This window comes from Melospiza georgiana, chromosome 4 (assembly GCF_028018845.1).
Source record: "Melospiza georgiana isolate bMelGeo1 chromosome 4, bMelGeo1.pri, whole genome shotgun sequence".
In the NCBI taxonomy this organism is placed as follows: Eukaryota; Metazoa; Chordata; class Aves; order Passeriformes; family Passerellidae; genus Melospiza; species Melospiza georgiana.
In genome coordinates, this window is record NC_080433.1 from 20,422,820 (window position 1) to 20,444,082 (window position 21,263).

General features: G+C 43.0%; 2 protein-coding genes across 2 annotated transcripts; one reads left to right on the forward strand and one right to left on the reverse strand.

The window, feature by feature from the left end:
- Positions 1–807: 807 nt before the first annotated feature.
- On the reverse strand, positions 808–16,449 carry DNAI7 (dynein axonemal intermediate chain 7). The gene is made up of 14 exons (XM_058022930.1): positions 16,296–16,449; positions 15,270–15,361; positions 14,248–14,349; positions 11,860–11,997; positions 11,019–11,165; positions 9,834–9,937; positions 8,418–8,697; positions 6,601–6,706; positions 4,163–4,320; positions 3,361–3,505; positions 2,900–3,114; positions 2,130–2,297; positions 1,841–1,954; positions 808–1,268 (listed from the first exon to the last, which is right to left on the reverse strand). The coding sequence occupies exons 1-14, from the start codon at positions 16,345–16,347 to the stop codon at positions 993–995; spliced, it is 2,097 nt and encodes a 698-aa protein (XP_057878913.1). The 5' UTR covers positions 16,348–16,449; the 3' UTR covers positions 808–992.
- A 2,790-nt stretch (positions 16,450–19,239) lies between these two features.
- On the forward strand, positions 19,240–20,777 carry ETFRF1 (electron transfer flavoprotein regulatory factor 1). The gene is made up of 3 exons (XM_058022395.1): positions 19,240–19,312; positions 20,295–20,400; positions 20,507–20,777. Exons 2-3 carry the CDS (start codon positions 20,356–20,358, stop codon positions 20,720–20,722), a joined length of 261 nt encoding a protein of 86 aa, XP_057878378.1. The 5' UTR covers positions 19,240–19,312; positions 20,295–20,355; the 3' UTR covers positions 20,723–20,777.
- The last annotated feature ends 486 nt before the right edge of the window (positions 20,778–21,263 follow it).

Here is a 21,263-nt window from a genome sequence, read left to right on the forward strand (position 1 = left end):
TGCTTCTCTATGTCCTTTCCCACCCTACAGAGATTATTTTGGTAATGTAAAAAATAAAGTGTAGTGCTCAGGGCATGCTCTCCTTTTCCCTAATTAAAGGTAGCAGTTTCTTAATTAGAGGTAGCAGTTTTTGGCTTTCAAAGCATTCTTCATTTGACTGTACACATAAATTTATTACAAATAATCAGTGATTAAGATCTGCTTTTTGGGATTGTGATACACAAACAGCATCCAAACCTGCAGAAAAGATGCTCCTCCAGTGTCTGGGCTGCATATTCAGACATCTGAGGATGGGTGCAGATACTTCAATTAGGGCAGGGAAGGGTTAAGAGGTGTAGTTCTGTCCCTTCTCCTGGTTCCTCATTTGTAACAATTTGTGACATCAGCTACACCGCAGTAAGTGTGTCCTGGTTTGATGCATTGTTGCAAACCAGTCCTAGATGGAAAAATACTATATAAATATAAATATATATATATATATATGTGTGTGTGTGTATATGTATGTAGATATATGTATATGTGTGTCTATATATGTGTGTATATATGTATGTGTATATATATATGTGTATATACATACACATATATCTACATAGATATATGTATATATATGTGTATATATATACACACATATATATACATATATACACATATATATGTGTGTGTGTGTATATATGTATATATGTGTGTATATATATATATATATATATATATATATATAAATGCTTTTGTGACAAGCTTCTAAGGGAGACTGGGCATTGGTCACCAATTGTGTTTTGTTGCAGTTCTTCCCTTAATTCCCTCTTTCAACCATTCCATTTTTTTCTATAAAACGTGTCTAGGTAGTTTAGCCACAATTGAATAAAGAATTTATTTTGCTTGAACAAAGATAAAATGTTTGCATTTTAGAACCTGTTTGAATGTTTTGACTAGAAAAGGATTTAAGACTTGAAATGTAACTTTATTGAAAACTTTTGAAGGAAAGCATGCAGCATTTAAGAGAATGCTAAGACTCTGGTAGCAAGGAGCAGCTGATACACAGAATCAATGAACATGCAGCCAGCTCTTTCCACTTTTTCCATGGCTTCATTGCTGGCAGACTCCTTGACCATATGGTAGAGTGTAGAGTGAAATTCAGACTCTTCTCGCACCTCTTCTGAAAAAGCTTCACTGGTTTCAGTGAGCTTGAGGTGTTGCACTTTCTCACCATCGAACATCAAAAGAGACCAGTGGTTGCCTTTGGCAGAACCTGCTGTCAGATGTTCACTCACCTATTGCAGGAAGAAATGCCCTGAGGTGAAGCCTGTGCCACTGTCAGAGCACAAATTCCAATATTTGTGTCCCATGCATTTAACCTGAGTGAGAGACAGCCACTGCAGCTCTCACAGTAGGGTGTGCTGCCTTTCTCCAGCCACACCTGGGGGTGTTTGTCTGGCTGGCAGAAGTTTTAACCATGTGTTTTAGTTCACAGGTGGAGACAAACCAACAGAGAGGTTGCTCACTGCCTCCCCTGCAGCAGGGAGCAAAAGAAACCCTACAGGCAGGAACAAAGTCCCAGCAGTTCTTTACAAAGCTGGCAGAGCAGAAGCTGATTCTCAAGGGGCCTCTGGAGAGCATGAAGCTCTGTCACCCCAGCTCTGGCTAAAGCCTCCCTTGGTGACTTCTCAGTTCCATTTTCCTTAGCACGTGTCTTTGCTGCTGAGGTTTGTGTCCCTGAGAGCTCTCAGGGGCAGCCTGTGACACTGAACTGGGGCAGGGGCTGAAGCCACCAGGGTGAGTTGATTGTTTTAGCTGGGGATGGGCTCAATGCTGGCCTGCCCTGGAACTTTGGGACTCCACAAACCTTGAACATGACTTGCTCTGGCCCCGCTTCTCCGTTCCACTTGCTGTGAGCAAAAGCAAAAGCAGCTGCCAGGAGAGCCATCTGTTCATAGGCCCTCACTTCTGCCAGGGGACCCTGCAGGGACAACACAAACCAGACAAACACATCTCTCTCCTCTCCCTGTGCTCCAGCAGGGCCAGAGCTTGCTTTGCTCTGCCCTGCCTCAGCTGGCAGCACAGCAGCTCCCAGGGCAGCAAAGGCTGACCTGAGTGAAAACAGGGAAAAGCCACCAGGAACCTCTGGCACTCACCTTCCTGGGCACAGGGACATACTTGGGAGAGTGCTCTGCTGGGAAAATGTTCACTCCAGCTCTTTTCAAAGCTGCTCTGAGGGCAAGAGGACTCATCCATTTCCCTGTGATGTGGGAAAGCACCTCCTCCTCTTCCACCACTACTGAAGACAACATACACTGATTATCCTGTTGTACAAACCAGTGAAAGCAACTTACTGGTCATGGAAGCTCCTTTCTGGCTTAGGCTTCAAATACTGATAGTTTTGCTATGCTGGGTATTACCCACATCATCTGCTACTCTGGGCTGTGACCTTTCATTTACAGATCCTGAAGAAAGCCAGCCTTGGTAGGAATCAGAAATGACCCTGGTGTACTGATTTATACACCAATGAACAGATGGATAATCATGAGTAGCTTGAACTTTGGGAAGAAACAAGGAGCATGGGTAGTGGGCTGCCAGAACTCCCTGTATTTCTCTTGGTAGAGCTGGAGGAGAGAGGAACTTTTCAGCTCTCTAAGAGGGGGAACAGGCTTGAATGCAGCAAGGCAAAACCAGCAGCAAAGCACTGACTGAAACTTTCCAGAGCAAATGCACATTTCTGCTATGTGAAATGTGCTATTTCTCATAGTAAATAACTGACATTAAATAACCAGTGCAGTGCTTGGAAAGGAAGAGAGATTCAAATTGCTCTCACAGAAGCATCCCAAATTCTTAATCAGGGACATTGTAGTAATTATGGGGGGGGGGTTATCTGCAAATGTTTGATTAAAAAAATTATTGACAGTACCTTAATTTGTATCTGAATGGTTGCAAAGACTGCAGTAATTGTGAAGAGGCCTTCATCCACACCAGTAGGGTGCAATTCCCAGGCCTGATAGGGCAGGTTCAGGTGAGCATCCTGGAGAAGGGCTACTGTAGAAAAGCCACCCATGCTGAAGGTGATGCTCTTTTTTTCTGCTTCATAGGTTATCTTGCTGATGCCATCAGTTCTCCACCATTGGCCTGAACAAAGAGGATGCAAAGATGTACATGGAAGGCTTCTGGCAGTAATGCTGAAGTAAACAAAACCAAAGAAGTAGTAATAAAAAGAAAATGTAAAATCCCCAAATCAATTAACATTCAAGTCCCCAAACTATTTCTGGGCTCCAAACTGGCCCTTATCTTTACAGCTGGACTGTAACAAGAGTCTAACTCAGGTATAAATTCCACTATTCAAATTTGAAATAAATTTATGTCTTAAGTTCAGACCTGCAGGATCCCATCGGGCTAGCACAGGCACTTTAAAATAAATCACATTATCAGGGAGCCTCAGGGTGATCTGTACTGCTTCCTGTGTGCCATCTTCAGCCTTTCCTGGGGAATATGGATACTCCTCCAGTCCAACATCCAGCAGCTTTGGCAAGAGAGGAAAAGGACAGATAAGGGGTTCATCAGAAAACGCAGGTTTTTTTCTTTGAGTTCATCTAACACTGCAAAGCTTTTTAACACCCATTTAAAGTGGTTTGCTAACCCTGCAGGTGTCCAAGCCCAGCTTTGGAGGCAGTGGAGGAGCAGCCTTGGGAGGCCCTGGGCCCCTCCTGAGCTGCTGCAGCGCCCTCAGGGCAGGGCCAGCGGGGCTCGGCCATTCCTCACAGAGCCCCAGGCACCGGGAGCAGGGCAGGCAAAGGCAGCTGCGATTGCACTGTCCCCCAGGGCCAGAGGGAAGGGGAGGCCACAGGGGCTGGGAATGAACATCCTGGGCCTCTTCCCCTGCCCTCTGGGTTTGGCCTTTTGGGAATTGTGCTTATTAAAGGTTTCCAGCTCCACAGTGCCCTCTGTGGGGTAGGTCGGTGCTAGAGGAAACCAGAACCCCGTGCCCGCAGTCCTCAGCCAGCCTGCAGGGCCTGGAGCTGAACCAGCAGTGGGGTTTGGTACCACTGCGCTCCCACCTTTCACGTGTGAAAAACTGATGATTTGCAAACCTTGCTTGGTCAGTTTGCTCTCAGAACTCGTGTGCAGTGCATGTGACAGCAGTGACAAACCCCAGGGGCTGCTCCCTGTCCTCCCTCACCTCCACCATGATCCAGTCCCCGACGTCCTGGGCCTGGGGCGGCAGCCGCAGGACAGAGATGTGGAACACGCCCCCCACGGGCACCAGCTGCTCCAAATCCACAACTCGCGGGGCCTCTTCTCCGCCTCCCGGCTCCTCCTGCAGCGGGGCCTCCTCCTCTGGAAGTGCAGCAGACAGCGGGAGCTCAGCGGTGCTCGGACCCACCGGCATTGCCCTGTGCCGATGCTCCCTCCGTGCCGGGAGCGCTTCCCTGTGCAGCGTTCCAGCCCCATCTGCTGGCGCTCCTCGGCATCCCTGGAACCGGGACGGCGGGAGCTGGGCAAGGAAAAGCACTCGGGACTGGGGCTGAGCTTTTGGATTTGCAGTTCCAAATGCTTTCTGTGGGAATAAGGTTTTACTGACAGAATGAGTCCATCGTTACCCACAGAAGAATTTCACAAGCACAATAATACAGTAGATTCTAGGCAGGTTTAGTAAGATTGTATTGATATGAAAAGAAATGAAGCAAATAAAGAGATATATAAAAATAAAAGAAGTCATGTGCTGAAGGTGAAAGACATGGTAATTAGGAAGAGCAAGAGGATTTAACATGAAACACAATTTTCAGATAACAAAGATAATTCCTTTTTTTTTCCTATGCATAATTACATATATAGAACAAATGTATGAACTTAAGGTTTAATTAGTTGGAAAATGTTAGTAAAAGGCAGAAACACTGTGGAAAAAATGGCCATAAATATTTTCTTTAAAAAAACAAACCAGCTCACATAAAATATCACATAGAGGAGAGAAGTTATTTTTGACAGGAATCAAGAAAAAGGTGTTCAATACTGTAAAAACAGCTACTCTAATTGTTATGAAATTTGCTCTGAGAGAATAGGACCATATAAAAAAATGAGAATGCTCTCTATAAATTGTCTTCAAGCTTAAAAAAAAAAAATGAAGATGGTTTTAATGTCAGATTTAGTTACATTCTGCAGAGTTTTTGCTCTACTGTATCACACACCACCATAATGGCTTTTAGAGTTATTCTGAACATCAAGCTTACTAAGTAGCAAAAAACATTTTAGTGCATTTTACAGTGGTACCTTACACTTGAGCTTGCTTTTTAAAATAATATTACAAAGATATATAAGTATCCTCTAAAGAAACTATTTATTGTCCCAAGGTAATTTATCTCCTTAACAGAGGCATAATAAGGGTAAATCCAGAGAAACTGTCACTCTTCTCTGTTGTTGCATTTCTGGTTTTTAACCCTCATTTACCTGACTCCTTGTTTCCCACTTAAGGTAACTGAGCACCCTCTCACTGCTCTTCTCAAACGTGATTGAAAGAGTTTGCAAACCATGAGCATGCCAGAAAAAGCAGTTTTTTCCTTCTTTCCTTATTAAAACATATAAAAAAGCTGGAAAACACTCAGGTATAATTGTGCACATCTGTGCACACCCACGTTATCTAATACTGTGGTAGGGTTTTTCAAAGCCTGACAGAAATAAAATACAAATTCCTCCACATGAGGCCCAAGTCCTTTATATTCTTTTGAAAACCTTGCTTTTAGGGTCTAGTCTGACAAATGGTTCTCTGGACTGTGCTCAGTCCAAAGTGTTGTGGGGTGGGGTTTGTTTTTTACCAGAAGAAAAAGGCTGTAAAGTGGAGCTAAATTATGCTAATAGCTGTTTGCAGTTGTTTTATTTAAGTCAGTACCACAAGAAAACACATTCTTATTAAACCAAAGGACAACACCACAACGCTGGAGAAATTTGTAACTTTTGTGAGACAGACAAACAGTTTTAGTTCCTAGAACTAGGCCCTCTCACTTTAAGCACCCATTCAGGTAATACTCAGTACCATCCCACCCCACACCAACACCTACCATAATATGCATGGGACTCATCATTTTCTGAGGAAGTAAATCTCCCCAGAGCCTGGCAGATTCATAAAGATTGTGTGTCTCATCCATAAACACATGTATAATAATACACATATCTATCTAAACATGATAAACATGAACATAAGCATAAATAATAAAGGAATAAAAATATGTATGGGGACAAACTCCATTTTCCTATCTGTCCTGTTATCTCCAGACATGATTTAACAATCATTAATAGAAATGTCAACAAACCCCAAGTGTTATCAAAACATCCCTATATTTATAAACTTTGCTCCATTCACATGGAGATATTGCAGTGTGTCCATGGATCATGGAATGGCCTGGGTTGGAAGGGACCTTTTCAGTCCAGTTCCAGCCCCCTGGGCACCTTCACCTACCCCAGGTTGTTCCAAGCCCCATCCATCCTGTCTTGGACACTTCCAGGGATGGGGCAGCCCCAGCTTCTCTGGGCAACCTGTGCCAGGGCCTCACCACCCTCACAGGGAATTTTTAACACATAAAATACTTAGCCTAAGTGTGCTGCACATAAAAAATAACCAAATACCTTGTGATGGCTCCTCCAAATTTTCTGAATTCTTCTCAGTTTCCTCCTGTGTCTCTTTTATATCACCTGTGTTATTGCTGGTCTCCTTCAATGAGGCAGAACTCTTCTAGACGAAAAGCAAGAGACATTTTTCCAATAGTCAGAGACAAACACAATGAAGAAGAAGGTATCACCTCCTCCAAGGAGGCCCAAGGAGAAGGGATACACAAACATTTGTACCAATCTTGCTACAGGGTCAAGGTTTTAAGAGAAATAATTTCTATCTAGCTATCAGAAATATTTTGATTAAAGGTACTCTCTGATTTGGAACTGGATTTAGAGATAGAGACAAAGTAATTACTTTATTTCCACAGCAAATTCCATCTTGAGCTCCCTGAGTACCAAACAAGCACCCAACACTTTTTCAGCAGAGTGTGCACTCAAAACTTGTGCTTTTTGCTGATTCTACAGTCAGCAGAGTGGCACACAGTAACATGCATGTCGAGGCTGAATCCAAATCAACACTGACACTGTGCCAGAACCCCATCTGCAGCTTTGGCCAGTGCCTGGCCCAGGAGATTTATTCCCTTTCACACTGTATTTCACTGTATTTACACACAGCAATGTGAAGGAGCTCAAGCTACATCCCCTGGATTTCCAGACAAATATCCAGCACAGACAGGGATTCATCCATGTCACAGCACACTCCTCTGGAGGCACAGCACCTTCTGTGCCTGCCAGCATTGGGAAGAACACAAATCTCCTCAAACAGGACAGGAGGTGAGAGGACAGAAGCTGAGAGAAGTGGAGCCCTCAGAGGGAAGAGGAAAATCCACAAAATGGATTGAGAGAACGAGTGCCAAGACCTGGGAAAGAAAAAGAGAGGGAATAAAATGAAGCAGCTTAAAGAAAGTCTGAGAAATGTAGGTGAAAACTGCCAAAAGATAAGATGTGTCATATAAAAAAAAGAAAAAAGGAAGCAAGAGAAGCAGGGTTTCAAGCACTGATTCATTACAAAGGTGTTAGGGACTGAAAAGGAGAAAAGCCATGATCATGGACAAAGGTTCAATCCCTGTTTGATCCCTGTGTGGATCCCAGAATTTATTCCCTTAAGAGTTGGACTCAAGGATCCTTGTGGGTCCCCTTCCAGTCATATTATCCCATGAAATTGCTCCAAACATATAAGAAGGCCTAAAACTTGATGTTTTGTCAGCTATTGCTGCATCATTTTAGGTAGAGAACACAGGGCATTTATCTGAAAGTCACAGATAAATACACAGAGTGAAAACCCCAAATGCAGTATGGACAACACAAAACCAAGCAACCTCCATCACACCTAGAGCCAACATGTTCCATGGAAGAGAGCTGAGGAAGAGGACAGGCAGAAATCATATTTGAAAAGGCTCTAACAGCAAAGGGTCAGCACACAGACATGGAGCAGCCAGGCACTTCACAGCCAACACCTGCTGAACCCTGAATCTTAGTCTGCATGCTGCAAATTTCCCTAAAATTGGATTCCTGCTGAGATTTTTGTGGGGCTGTCACTTTGCAGAAGCAGAATCCATTAATCTGTATTTATGCCAGAGATTTACAGAAATATCTTGCAATGGCACTTCATGCTTGATCCTTCTCTTAAACCACCAACCAAATGCCAATTGCACACCCTGTCCAAACTTCCCATCTTTGCATTCCCTTGAGAAGATCTATGACCCTGTTGACACAAGCTGCCTTTTCCTATGAAACATGTAAGGATTTGGCTGTCCTGCACAGAACACTGTGACTGAGCCTGAAGTTTACAAGAGCAGTGTAGGGTATCCTTTGAGGAGGTTTTTACCCACCTTTCTGCCCTTAGAACCCGTTTTTTCTGCAGCAGGCACGCTGGGTTCTTCCCTGCCTTCCTCCTCCTCCTCTGCCGATCCTTGCCCAGTGTCCTGTGGCTGCTCAGCTGACTCCAGGGTGGCGGGGCCCTCCGGCCTCGGCAGCCCCTGGCACTGCACCCACAGCGGGGACACGTGGTCGTAGCGGGTGTACAGCACGCGAACGGCCACGCTGCTCAGAGCCAGGGACAGGGGCAGCTCAAAGGCGTGCCCCGCCTCCTGGAACACGTGGTCCTTGTACCTGCGAGGGCAGGGACACAGCACAGGGCCCGGTCACAGAGCAGCACTGCACTGCTGCTTCCTCACAATGCCACAAAGATATCTCTGCTGGGATTCCTCACAATGCCACATCTCTTTGGGATTCCTCACAATGCCACATCTCTGCTGGGATTCCTCACAATGTCACATCTCTGCTGGGATTTGCTCCAGTGCCATCCCACAGCATTTCTCTGTGAGACCCTGCAGCAAAGCCACAGCTGCATCAAGGGGATCAGAAGTTTCCAAAATAAGTTTTGACAGGATGACAATGAGGCAGGATCAGATGGCAGCTCTTCTAGAAACTACATTCCTGGTAAAACCGACTAATTTATTGGGAAAATTCCTGCACAGCTGTCTGTGTTACATCACTCTCTCTTTCAAAATAATTCAAACAATACTTACTTTTGAATAAGATAAGCTAGTCATAAGTTCTAAAATCTTCCAGTAAAGCAACACCTAGCTTTTAATTGTTGGTTGAATACTTTAAATGAATCTTTCTGCTGCCCACAAGGCTTTAACACTTAACCCATACGGGTTCTTCCTGCAGGTCAGTCTGACACTGCTCAGCACTCACCTTTCTACTCATCTTAACAAAACTCACAACAACAGGTCCTTAGCCAAGCTTTTAATAACTTAGTCCTTATGTTTATGAGGGGGAGTAGGAAGTCTGCTCAAAATTTCATTTTGACAATGTACCATTTATATGGTAATCCAATAAAAACACAAAACTTAGATTCAGAAATGATAGTGCATCCCAGGCTCTAAATTATTTTCTCTAACTGAGCACAAAGTATCATTCAGTGCTTTGCAAGCAACTGCAACAACTTAGAAAATATTAAATGCATCAGCAAGAAACACTGCTTCCAGAGGAATTTCAATTTTCTGCATGAGCTTTACCGTTTTTCTTCCAAATTTGTTGTCAGTGACAGGGTTCTGCTTGCTGCATTTTAAGAAAGAAATTTTTATATCTCTAAACCCCTCCTTAGCAGCAGCCAGCACTGGGACCCTGCAGAATGGATGCTATTCAACAACAAAAAAAAGATTATGAGAAATTGATTCTTAGTGTTTACTCAACAAAGCCAGGCCACATTTCAAATTAATAATTTCAGTGTGCTGTACCTTACTTTCATCTTCAGATTGGCCCAAAGACAGAAAGTAACATTTTTATCCTTTAGGACTGTGTGCATATTCCCACTTTCAGAATCTTCATACATACTAGCTATCTACAAAAAAAAAAGCCAATGAAACAATTTGTTATTTATTTCACTGTGATTTACCTACATTTACTTGAATAAATAAATAAATAAATGTAAGAATAAAAAGACACCAGACCAAGCCCAGCTGTGTTGTATTTATATATTAAAGCACAACAGTTATAAACTCAAATATGTTGCTTAAAATTTGAACTACATTGCTTTTTTTTCTCTGACTTCATAAATTCTGTGAGCCAAGTACTGCCAAATATGGGTTCTTCCATTATTTCCCTAATTCTCAGGATAAATTATAAAAAACAAACAAAAAGAGGATTTACTGAGCAATAATGGACTCCTACCCCAGATGCACTGTACAGATTATTTTAGCATTTAGGCAGCATCAAACTTGTGAAATACTAATTCTATTGGGAGCTTAATCCTAAATTCAGTAAACAAGAATTTAACATTTCTTAATTTGCAGGGGGGTTTGTCTGTGCCCATACAACTGGTTCACTATTTCACTCATATTCCTTTGCTAAACATACTTTACATATATGATTATTATTCTTGAAATAGCAAGGTCACTACCTACACATGCAGCTCAGAAAACTGACTCTCCAGCACAATTTCATTTTCTTGTTTGAGTACTCTTCACCTTTCCCAAGATCTTAGTTTCAAAAATATTTTAATTATGTGATCTTGTATAAAAAAACGAGTACAAGGCAACCTTATGAGTTGCTTTTCACATGAACTTGTATTAAAAAAATGTGTACAAGGCAACCTTATGAGTTGCTTTTCACATCTACAATTTTTTGGCACAGTCAACAAATTTCACACAGCACCTCTTCTTATCATCATCCCCAAGTCTCACAAAATTTCCCAGTAGTTTATTCTTGTCTGACTTAACAATGAGATTTTCCACTGTAAAGTTCAGATTTTCAGGGGTTTTGAGTGATTACAAAGTCTGGTGAGTGCTAGAATCATGATTTGGAAACTCACAGACTCATCTCTGTGCCAGTTTAGGACCAAACAGAGCCAAGCATCATTGAAGGACACTTGGTGCTAAATTATGTGCACAAATCACAGCTTTGAAGCAGAAAACCTCACTCACTTTGAGCAGGCTCTGGGTAGCATCATTGTATTTCTGGTGAAGCAGATCCTGCAGTTGCAGAATAACTTGCAGGTACTGCTCTTGTTTTTCGTCTGTGATGTCTTCTGGTGCTGTCTCCAACAGCAGAAACTCCAACTTCTCAATCAACTAGAAAACATTTACATGGGAAAAGTATTTGTTTTGACACCATCTGTAACATATTTTGTGTTCTGTCATGAAAAATGAGGCAAACCTACTTCCTTTGCATCTAAACAGATTTTGGTCATAAAAAGAACTTTTTTTTTTTTAATAGATGGATAAGAAATCTAACTCAGAATCAAACCAACCCAATGAAACCTGTATTACACATGCAACTTTCCCCCCCAGTTTGCAGAAGACCCCATTTAACTTTCTGAAAAACAACATAAAGTCAGAATAAATGAAAATAAAATCCTGAATTTACAGAGCAGGCACAGATTGCTAAAAATTGCTTTACATGCTATCAATGGCTGGTGACTTCTGTTGGTAAAAATAAATTCTGGGAACTTTTGCTCTTACATGACATTTTACTGGTTCAAGTGTTACAAAATGAGGCTGTTGTCCACTAAAGCATTTATATCTGACATGAGCTTTATGCTCTGGTTTAAAATGGAAGGGAGTATGGGTGTTGGAATGCTAGACCTCAGTGTAAGAAACACAGCAAAAATCCCTTAAATGCATGTTGAAAGTCAATACACATCTTCTTCAGGGTTAACAATAGAGCTCTAATTTAGGAAAAATAGAAAAATTGAAAAATGGGAAAATAGAGTTAGAGAGGGCTGTTAAGGATATGTTAAACTGAAATACACATTTAAACACTTACATGCAGCACCACTTCCCCCTTCTCCATCACAAGCTGAACATCCTGATCTTGCTCATCACACCACAAGCTCATGAAAGTGTTGATTTCCTGAGGCACAGTGGGGTCAGGAGTCCCATCACAGCTCAGGTAGTGCTCCCACTGCAGGAGAGTGCACAGAAAAGTGGATACAGGTGTGCTGCACACTGCTATTACAAGAAAAAGGAGGATTCTGAAAGACAAATATATTATAGTGACAAATCCACACCTGCATCTAAACAGGATTCTAACACCACCTGGTTTATTATCCCTAAGCCAGGAAAAAAAGGTTTATTTTGATATTAATGTGTTAAGATGCTTCTGCCCACCTCACACTTGTTCATAGCTATTTATCAGTGGGTTCTGCTCTGCTCCACAAAAACAATGAATTCAGTACCTGCCACAAGGGAGGGGCTGGAAGAATAAAATGACAGAGAACAGAAGTGAGGAAGATGCAGGTGGAAGAGGCAGGTGGGTCTCAGATCAGATTCTGCCAAGAAAACTGAAAATTCCTACACTGGCAATAAAGTTGATTAAGAGCCTCCACTGCAACACATTTACTCCTCCTTTCTCTGCCTCTGAAGGAGATTTCCTCTCCCTTACCAGCATCAATTATCCTGTTGCAGAAACCTCTGGTAGGAATGTGAAATCCTAGATCAGGGCTTTTTAAAAATAATTTTATTTTCAAATCAATTCTTGGTCATTCCTATAAGAGGTGGAAGGAAAAAATCAGTGGCAGACTAAACCCACTTAATGGCAAACATAAGCCTAACATTGGCTCATGGGATCAATTTACTACCCATAATGGAATTTTTTCATCCCTAGAATAGGATATTAAGAAAACATTGCCCCCCTGTTTGCTGTGAAGATTAATAACCCCATGCTGCTGAAAATTGCATTGCAAAGGAAAATGTGTCTTTTAAAGCAAAGCACTTATAGGATTGCATTCCCAACCACTTCCAGCAGCATTCCCACTGACTTCAAACAAAGCAACAATAGGGCAGTGCTGAGTGCACTGCAAACTCCTGTATAGAAGAGTGATCAATTTTCAGTAGTAAGACATCTGATTTCTTTTTTGTACATCTTTGCACTTAAAAGAGAGCTTCACTTTTATCATCACATTCTTAGAAGTAACAGCGTTTTTTTGAGAAAAAGGGTAAATTTCATGGTAAGTTGTAAATGCATATCTTCATCTAAATTGAAATTCATCAGAAATAGATATGGAAACTCAGTATTTGGTATTATATATTTATTTTATGCTAAATAATCTTAACAACAGACTAAAAGAAACTCTGGTATTTCCCATAATCTACCAGTGTTCTATCAGACTTATTTTAAAATCAATAGTTCTAGTTTGTCAAAAACATCCACAAACAACAGCTGGCAATGATCACAAGCTGCAACAGGGAAATGCCAACTGCATTCAGAGAAAAATGGTTATAGTGAGAGTTGTAAGGCTGTCAAAGATGCTGTGGTACCTCCAACTTTTAAACATTTCAAAACCCAACTGAGCACCTTGATTTAACTTCAGACTTTGCCCTGCTTGGTGCAGGAGGCTGAACTGCAGGAATTTCAGAAGTCCTCTCTACATGATTTATCCAACATGATTGTGGAGTTGCTCTGCAGAGACTTTAACAGGATTAAGCAATAACAAGACAAAGACAAAATCCTTGTGTCCACAGGCCTGTAGGATATTAAACCTTTGGTTCCTTACCTGACCAAATGTCATGATCAGACTGTTACTGAGTGATGTGTCTGCAGGATTCTCAAGAGTGAAATCTGCTGTATTTCCACACCTTACCACTTCAAATTGAACTTGACAGGTACAAAATGCCATTGGGAGCTGATACAGCCACCATGGATGTCACCCTAAACTGCAGACATCAACTTTTAGCTGCATTTTCAGACATTTCCAGCCCTGATCTGGGTTTGTGCCACATCCTTCAAAAATCTGGCAAACCTCTCTCTCTGAATGATGACCTGTGATATCCAGAGGCCACTGAAACAAATAATCTACAGAATTTCTTTTTAAGCCCTGACAGAACTTTTTTGGTGAAATGGTTAAAAGCAGAATGAATTAAAGAAATAAAAGATGAAGAACAGCTACCAGAACATCTGAAATTACAATTCCTTGCGACTGTTGGGGTAAGGTGTGGGGCATTGATACTTTGATCACCAAACAGGCTCCTCTTTGCCCACATTTCCTTTCTGTGTGCTCCAAAGCACAGAAGATAAGAGAGTGAGCATGGCCTGTCACTGCTTTGAGATGAAATTCAAAATGCTGCCATAGCACTCACATACATTCAAGAACTGAAAGCTCCTGAAGTCTCTTCCTTGCCAAACCTCTGGGCAGATCTTGGCAAGAAAATTTACCTTGGCTTGTTCTCTGTAATCCATTTTCCACTGCTTTGCAGAAAGAAACTTCTGTGCCAGTGAATTATATTGGGCTAGTTCAGACTCCCTCTCTCCTTCATACTGTTAAAAAAATACACATACCAAACAGAGCAGTTCAATATTTGGCTTATTTCTTACAATTATTTCACATAGAAGAAACAAATTGGGGATATTTGAATGAGTTGTTATTTAAACAAATCCAAACACTGAAAACTTGGGTTTTTTTATGAAACATCCGAGAAGACTGCAGTAGTTTGAAATATGTTATTGTCATCACAGTAGCTGCTGAGCCACATGATAAACATAATGTCACATATGATTGCAACCTCTCACTTCAACAGTTTCCATATCAGCATCCTGGAGCCAGCTCTAATGGGAGCTGCTACAATATGTAAGGATAATTTGGAAAAAACATGCAAGATTGTTTTATTTTTTCCCTTTTAGTTTCTATTATTTTAAGGTCATCTTCTCCCTAGGAGGAAAACAATATTCTGTGAAGTACAAGAGGAGTAGACAAGAGTGACTCTTTCAAAAAAATTTAGTTTGTTGTAAATCTCTTTTTTTTTTTTCTTTTTAAACACAAAAATATTTATCTATTACCAATCAGTTTTTGTTCTGAATGCCAGACTGGTCAGAAAAATAAATATACATAGTCTAACACACACACATATATATAAATACAACTACAAATCACTGTATCTGCCTGAACAGGGAACCAATTAGGAATTTGTAGCAAATATCCTCATGGGGAATATGAAAAATATATTCAGTTAAAAGCACAGTGGAAATGGGAAATAAAAAAAAATGCATTTAACCAAACTTAAGAAACACATATGACAAAAGGTAATGTATTTAAATTTATCAAAACTGGAAAATTTCTCAATATTGCTCCCAGCAATAAGTGCATAAGGAAATGAATTCCTATAAATCACTGGTGTGTTACAGGCCTTGTCTCAAGTTCAGAAATAGGATTAGATTTTTTCATTGAGTAAAAGAGCAACCTTTGCCTCGAGCCTTTCCACGAGCTCTCGATACAGTCTCTCCCTTTCAAGCCTTGCTTCTTCTTCTTGTTGAGCTCGTAACAGGGCTTCAGCTGAGGATTGGAAAGAGATCAAGGGCATAACTATGCTTTCCTAAATACAATCTAAGAGATTATTTGGTTACCAGCTGTCATGAGAAAACCACTATAAAATGAGCAACATAAATGTTTATCTTTCACTGCACAGAAATCTCCCATATGAAGATTGATCCAAATTTATTTGAATACTACAAAAACACAGTGTCTCTGGCACTGCCCCATCAGTGTGCAAGTGCTCTCTCCATCAGCAGCTTCAATGGACACAGGTTCTCAATTCCAAAGTCTTGAGTGAAACTCAGTGCTTTAATCCCAAATTCCTCTTCTTCTTTCCTACAATTTCAATTTTACAGCTGTTTGTTCACTGAAATCCACTAAAGAATCTGCTACTCCACAGCCCTGGCTTCTCTCTGCTGCCATAGGGACTAGAAAATTAGAGAGGATGTGAAAATTAGAACTGATTCCACCTCTAAGCCTTCAGCCTAAGATGGCACAGCCTGTGTGCCATCCAGATGTCCCCAAACAGTGACTTGATGTCATCACCTCCAAGTAAATCATGTCAAGTGTGTGCTGCACTGAGGCAAGAGCAGCAGCAGCTCCCAAATCTGCCTGTGCCCACCTGAGCTTCCACTCTCACCACAAAAGCTTAGCAGTAATTGGCAGTCACTTCCTGGCAGTCACAGCATGCCCAAGCCCCCACCAGGATGGATTAATGGCAAGTTAATTCTTCCCAACTTGCTAATTGCAGTAGGAATAACTAGAGAAGAGAGTATTGCTCTGATAGGGAAGGGAGGGGCAGAAACAGGGAGTTTGGTCACACCAGGAAAGAGGGAAGAACATTTCCATTTGTGAAACAGAGACAGCAATTCACATCTAGTTCAGGGCCTTCTGTCCATTTATTTAAAATTAACAGTTTGTCCATCACATTCCCTCGAAATGAAGTGCACAGTACCTCTCAGCCTCGCTGCCTTTCCTTTCTTTCCCTTTTTGCCATTGAATTTCATGTTTGCAGTAAGGGAGAAGAAAACAAATGTCAGTATTATTGAATACACTGTGGCAGTTTTATAACTCTATAACTTTGCCCTTCCAATGTGATCCCTCAATTAAGATTTTACCCTCTCTAGACAGCCAAGCCCCCAGAATAGTAATGCACATTCTGGACTAAATTTTTTCTCTTCTCTTTTTTATGATAAGGTCTTAAAATTAATGCATTTTTCTATGCTAGACATTCCCAAACACAGCCACAACACAAGAGCATTAAAATCTTTTGGTTTAATGTAGAAATTGAATAGCAGGAAGATCTGCTAAGAAAGCAGATACTACAACTTCAAACATTCTAGGAAATTCTGGAAAATGTGTTTTGGGACAAGCCTGGCATTTAGAAGCAACTAATTTACAAGAAAAAATAGCAAAGAAATCTCTTTTCTGTTATAAAATCTCACTCCAGACAGTTCACTGTTCACCTCCAGCATATCCTAGAGTAACTATATTTTAAATTTGAGGTTCTCAGAAAGTATCTGACCACTGTTCCTTCTTCACACACACTTATTTCACACTTTGATTTCAACTATCACACATTCAGATATAAATAACTACTTGCTCACTTCACACTACTTGGCATGGCAATAAATACATTGGCATAAATATATATATAAATGCAACTTTGACTACAGAGATTGCCATGAAGTTGGGACAAATACAATGGTGACAGTTAAGTGTCACCAGAGCCTGAGTGCATCTTATTGCATTTAGTACCTAAGCATTCATTTGCAAAATTATCCCAAAATAGAGTCAGTAAAAGTCACACTGCTACCCATTAGGATTTCAGGGAAGAGTTTGTTCTTTTCATTTCAGAAAATAAATAAATAGATAAATAAATAAATAAACTGAAAACCTGCCTGTTTCAATTACCTGAAATCAAATTTTAGTCAATTTCTTTTCACATTCCTGACTTAACAGAGCACTGAGAAGAGTGAGATGCACAGCTGGGGAGGGGTAGATAAATTCATTATCACTGAATTAAGGATAACCTACAGGACCAATTCATGCAACTCAATTTCCCGTGGACTTCTGCCTGCTCTCCCTTCACTCCCCTTATTCTGTGTCTAGCCTATGGCTCAAATAACAGAATCCCAGAAGCATTCAGGTTGGAAAAGGCCTCCAAGATCATAAAGTCCAAGCTGTGCCCAATCCCCACATTGTCCCCCAGCTCAGAGCACTGAGTGCCATGACCAGGCTTTCCTTGGACACCTCCAGGCATGGCAACTCCAAACTTCCCTGGGCAGCCCCTTCCAATGCCTGACAAACCTTTCATGATGAAATTCCTGCTGATGTCCAACCTGACCTGCCCTGGCACAGCTTGAGGCCATTCCTCACCTCCTGTCCCCTGTTCCTTGGGAGCAGAGCCCGAATTCCCCTGGCTGCCCCCTCCTGTCAGGGGGTTGTGCAGAGCCAGAAGGTCCCTCCTGAGTCTCCTTTTCTCCAGGCTCACCCTCACAGCCCCTTCCCTTCTCTAGACACGCTCCAGCCCTTCCATGCCCATCTTGCAGTGAGGGGCCCAGAACTGACACAGCACTGGAAGTGTGGCCCCACCAGAGCCCAGGGGAACAGTCACTGTCCTGATCCTGCTGCCACCTCATGGCGGGGACAGAGCCAGGACAGCGCCTCTCGTCTCTCCCTGGACACCCGTTGCCAAGCCAAACAAGCAGTGGCTGCGCTGGCCATGCTCCCTCCAGCAGCGCTGCAGGAACATTTCGCTTCCCTGCTCAAGGCACAAAAGCTCGGTGTCCTGGAGACGCCTCTTCCCCCTTCAGATTCATTAACCCTGGCCAGCTGCCTCAGGAAATAAACAAAAAAATCGGATAAAAAAATAAACACAACAGTGAACTAAAGCGTATTTCTGCCCACCTACCTTTTTTTTTGGAGCCTAAAAGATCAGAAGAGGGAAAAAAGGAAAGAGAACATCAGAAAACAATGTATGAGCTAGAAAGGAATAATTAGAAAAACAGTATTACTCTGTTAAAATTGGATGTGATCATCTATTGAAAAACTATAATGACAAGAATTTCAATACTGCAGAAAATTAACCACTAATACATGACTCCTGGAATGAAGTTTTTTACTACGGAGCCATTCTGGCAACAAAGTGTGAGCCACCTCCCGGCTGGCTCCACACGGAGCAGCCACAGCAGCAACCCACGGCACAAGGGCTCACACCACAGATAACGCGGCCCTCGGCTGCTTCTTTCATCCTCAAAGCCTTTCTCCCACCTCCCGGGACTTCGGCAGCTCACAAGAACACCCCGCTTTACTGCACACCTCATCCTTCCCCATCCCACCATGTAACCCGTACCCAGGCCCCTTCCCTGCCCCACCATGGCCTGCCGCGGGTGGCGGTGCCCGTGTCCCTCAGGATGCGATCCCGCCGCAGGTGGCAGTGCCCGTGTCCCTGAGGAAGCCGGTGCCCGTGTCGGTGCCCGTGTCCCTCAGGATGCGATCCTGCCGCAAGTGCCGGTGCCCGTAGTGGTGCCCGTGTCCCTCAGGACGCGATCCCCCCGCGGGTGGCGGTGCCCGCGTTCCTCGGGATGCGATCCCGCCAAGGGTGGCAGCGCCCGTGTCCCTCAGGATGCGATCCCGCCGCAAGTGGCGGTGCCCGTGTCCCTGAGGACGACGGTGCCCGTGGCGGTGCCCGTGTCCCTCGGGACGCCAGCGCCCGTGTCTCTCAGGCCGGCGGTGCCCGTGGCAGTGCCCGCCTCCCTCAGGCTCCTGGAGCCCGTGTCCCTCAGGACGGCGGTGCCCGTGCCCGCCTCCCTCAGGCTCCCAGTGCCCGTGGCCGTGCCCGCCTCCCTCAGGCTCCCGCCCCCCTCGGGCCCCGCCCGCTGCCCCGGCGGCGGCGGCGCAGGCGCAGCTCGGGCCGGGCGCTCCCGGCGCTGCCGTAAAGCGGCACGGCGGCGGTTCCGGGAGCAGCGGGTGAGATCCCGGTCCGGCCTCGCCGGGATCCGCGGGGAACCGGGCGTGGCTCCGGGGGGAACGGGGCGGCGGGCAGAGCCAGGGCGAGGCGGCGGCCCGAGGGGGCCCGCAGCGGGAGCTGGACTGGATTCCATTCGCTTGTGATTTGGTTTTGGCTGCCCCGTCCCTGGCAGCGTCCGAGGCCAGGCTGGGCGGGACTCTGAGCAAGCCGGGACAGTGGAAGGTGTCCCTGCCCACAGCCCTGGGTTGGGACGAGATAATCTTTAAGGTTCTTTCATGTGATTTTGAAAGTCACAGAATACAGAAATAAGAATCAGTTACTTTGTCACTTGTCCTTACGTTTTGCCGGTGCACACTGGACTCAATTTGTAATGCACTTAAAGAGTCCTTAAAAAAGTAAAATTTATGAATGTGACAGTTGCAGGAATATAAACGTATATTTATAAAATGGATATATCTATATATACAATATAGGAATATGTGATACATAAATATATGTGGAGATAGAAATAAATACATCAAAATATGTTATTATAAACATTACTATGTGAATATATAAAATACATCAATATGGATTCTATTTAGATATCTTTATATATATATATATATATATATACACACATATATATTTATATATATGTATATATATAAAAATATGTAGATACAGTTTTTTAGTAGACCACAGAAGCAGCCAGGCCAGCAGGTGCAGAATTGTAAGGGTGTGAGAAAGCAGCCAATGAACAGCACAAAGTGTCCCAGTTGTTGAAAGTTATTAGAAGTTTCTTGTTTTCTGTTTGAGGGGGGAGGGGAGAAGACAATGAGAAGCTAAATAGAATAAAAAGTAGGAAAGAAAAAGAAAGAAGAGATGGAGTAGAACCAGAATCAGAGCAAATGGGGCTTGGTAGGATACAGAAGTTTCAGGAAGGCTGAGGCGGTTCACTGACTCCCAGAGAAGGCTAATTTCAAATTGATTATCCTTCAGGTAACAAAACCCAAACAAACCAAAAAAATCACACAAGGACACAGTTCACTGAAATGTGAGAATGGCCAGTTCTTTAAGAAGTGAAGTGATAAAACTGTACAAAAATGTAAGTGTCTCAAATGCCACCAGCACTTTCCTTAACCAGAAAACAAACCCCCTTTCACTGTGCACTCAGTTAATTAAAACCACATTATTATTCTTTTCTCCCCAAGCTGCTGTACCTTGGAAGGGAGTATCCCAAAGGAGCAGACTACTTCAGAAGCCGTTTGAAAGCAGCTTTTCTAAAAAACAAAGATGAGACAGACCCAGAAAAAATTAAGCAGCTGATTGCTCGGGGAGAGTTTGTTATAAAGGAGCTGGAGGCTTTGTACTTCCTGAGGAAATACCGAGCCATGAAGCAGCGCTACTACAGCGACGACAAGCCCTGACCGTGCCTGTAACCACACACACCCAGGAAAGGTAACAATAAAAGAGCTCTAACTGCAAAGATGTGACATGTAAATCCTTCCAACCCCTCTACAGCACGAATGAGGGAGCTGCTTCCCTGCCAGGGGTCACTTGAAGGGTTTGGGTGTGCAGGTTATGGGTAATAGGTTTTCCTGTGCTGCTTTTGACCTCCTCAAACTGAAACTTCAGGTATGAAAGGATTTTGCAGGAAGGAGTGGTTGTACTGCCCTGTTTTGTTTCACTTCAATGCTTGTGTTGAACAGAAACTCTTCTTACCCCATAGCTGTGTGATTGGGTGTCAGTTCAAGGTGCTGTGCTTGTTACCTGAAAGATGAAGCTGATTTAAAATCCTCCACATTGAACAATCTGATTCTGCTGGAAATGAGCACCCTCTCAGAAGTGAGGCTCCCAGCCCTGGAGAGGGAGTGCTGTGTTCAGTTCTGGTCTCCACAGTGCAGGAAAGACAAGGAGCTCCTGGAGAGGATCAAGCAGGGGCCATAAACATGAGGGGTCTGGAGCATC

Excerpts from the sequence above, each read along its gene's own strand:
- DNAI7 (XM_058022930.1), bottom strand. The coding sequence starts at position 16,347 with ATGAAATTCAATGGCAAAAAGGGAAAGAAAGGAAAGGCAGCGAGGCTG. Across the intron at positions 6,707-8,417 it reads CGGGTTCTAAGGGCAGAAAG|AAGAGTTCTGCCTCATTGAA; the intron begins GTGGGTAAAAAC and ends CTTTTCGTCTAG. Across the intron at positions 2,298-2,899 it reads CCATTCAGATACAAATTAAG|GATAATCAGTGTATGTTGTC; the intron begins GTACTGTCAATA and ends TTTGTACAACAG.
- ETFRF1 (XM_058022395.1), top strand. The coding sequence starts at position 20,356 with ATGGCCAGTTCTTTAAGAAGTGAAGTGATAAAACTGTACAAAAAT. Across the intron at positions 20,401-20,506 it reads TGATAAAACTGTACAAAAAT|CTGCTGTACCTTGGAAGGGA; the intron begins GTAAGTGTCTCA and ends TTTCTCCCCAAG.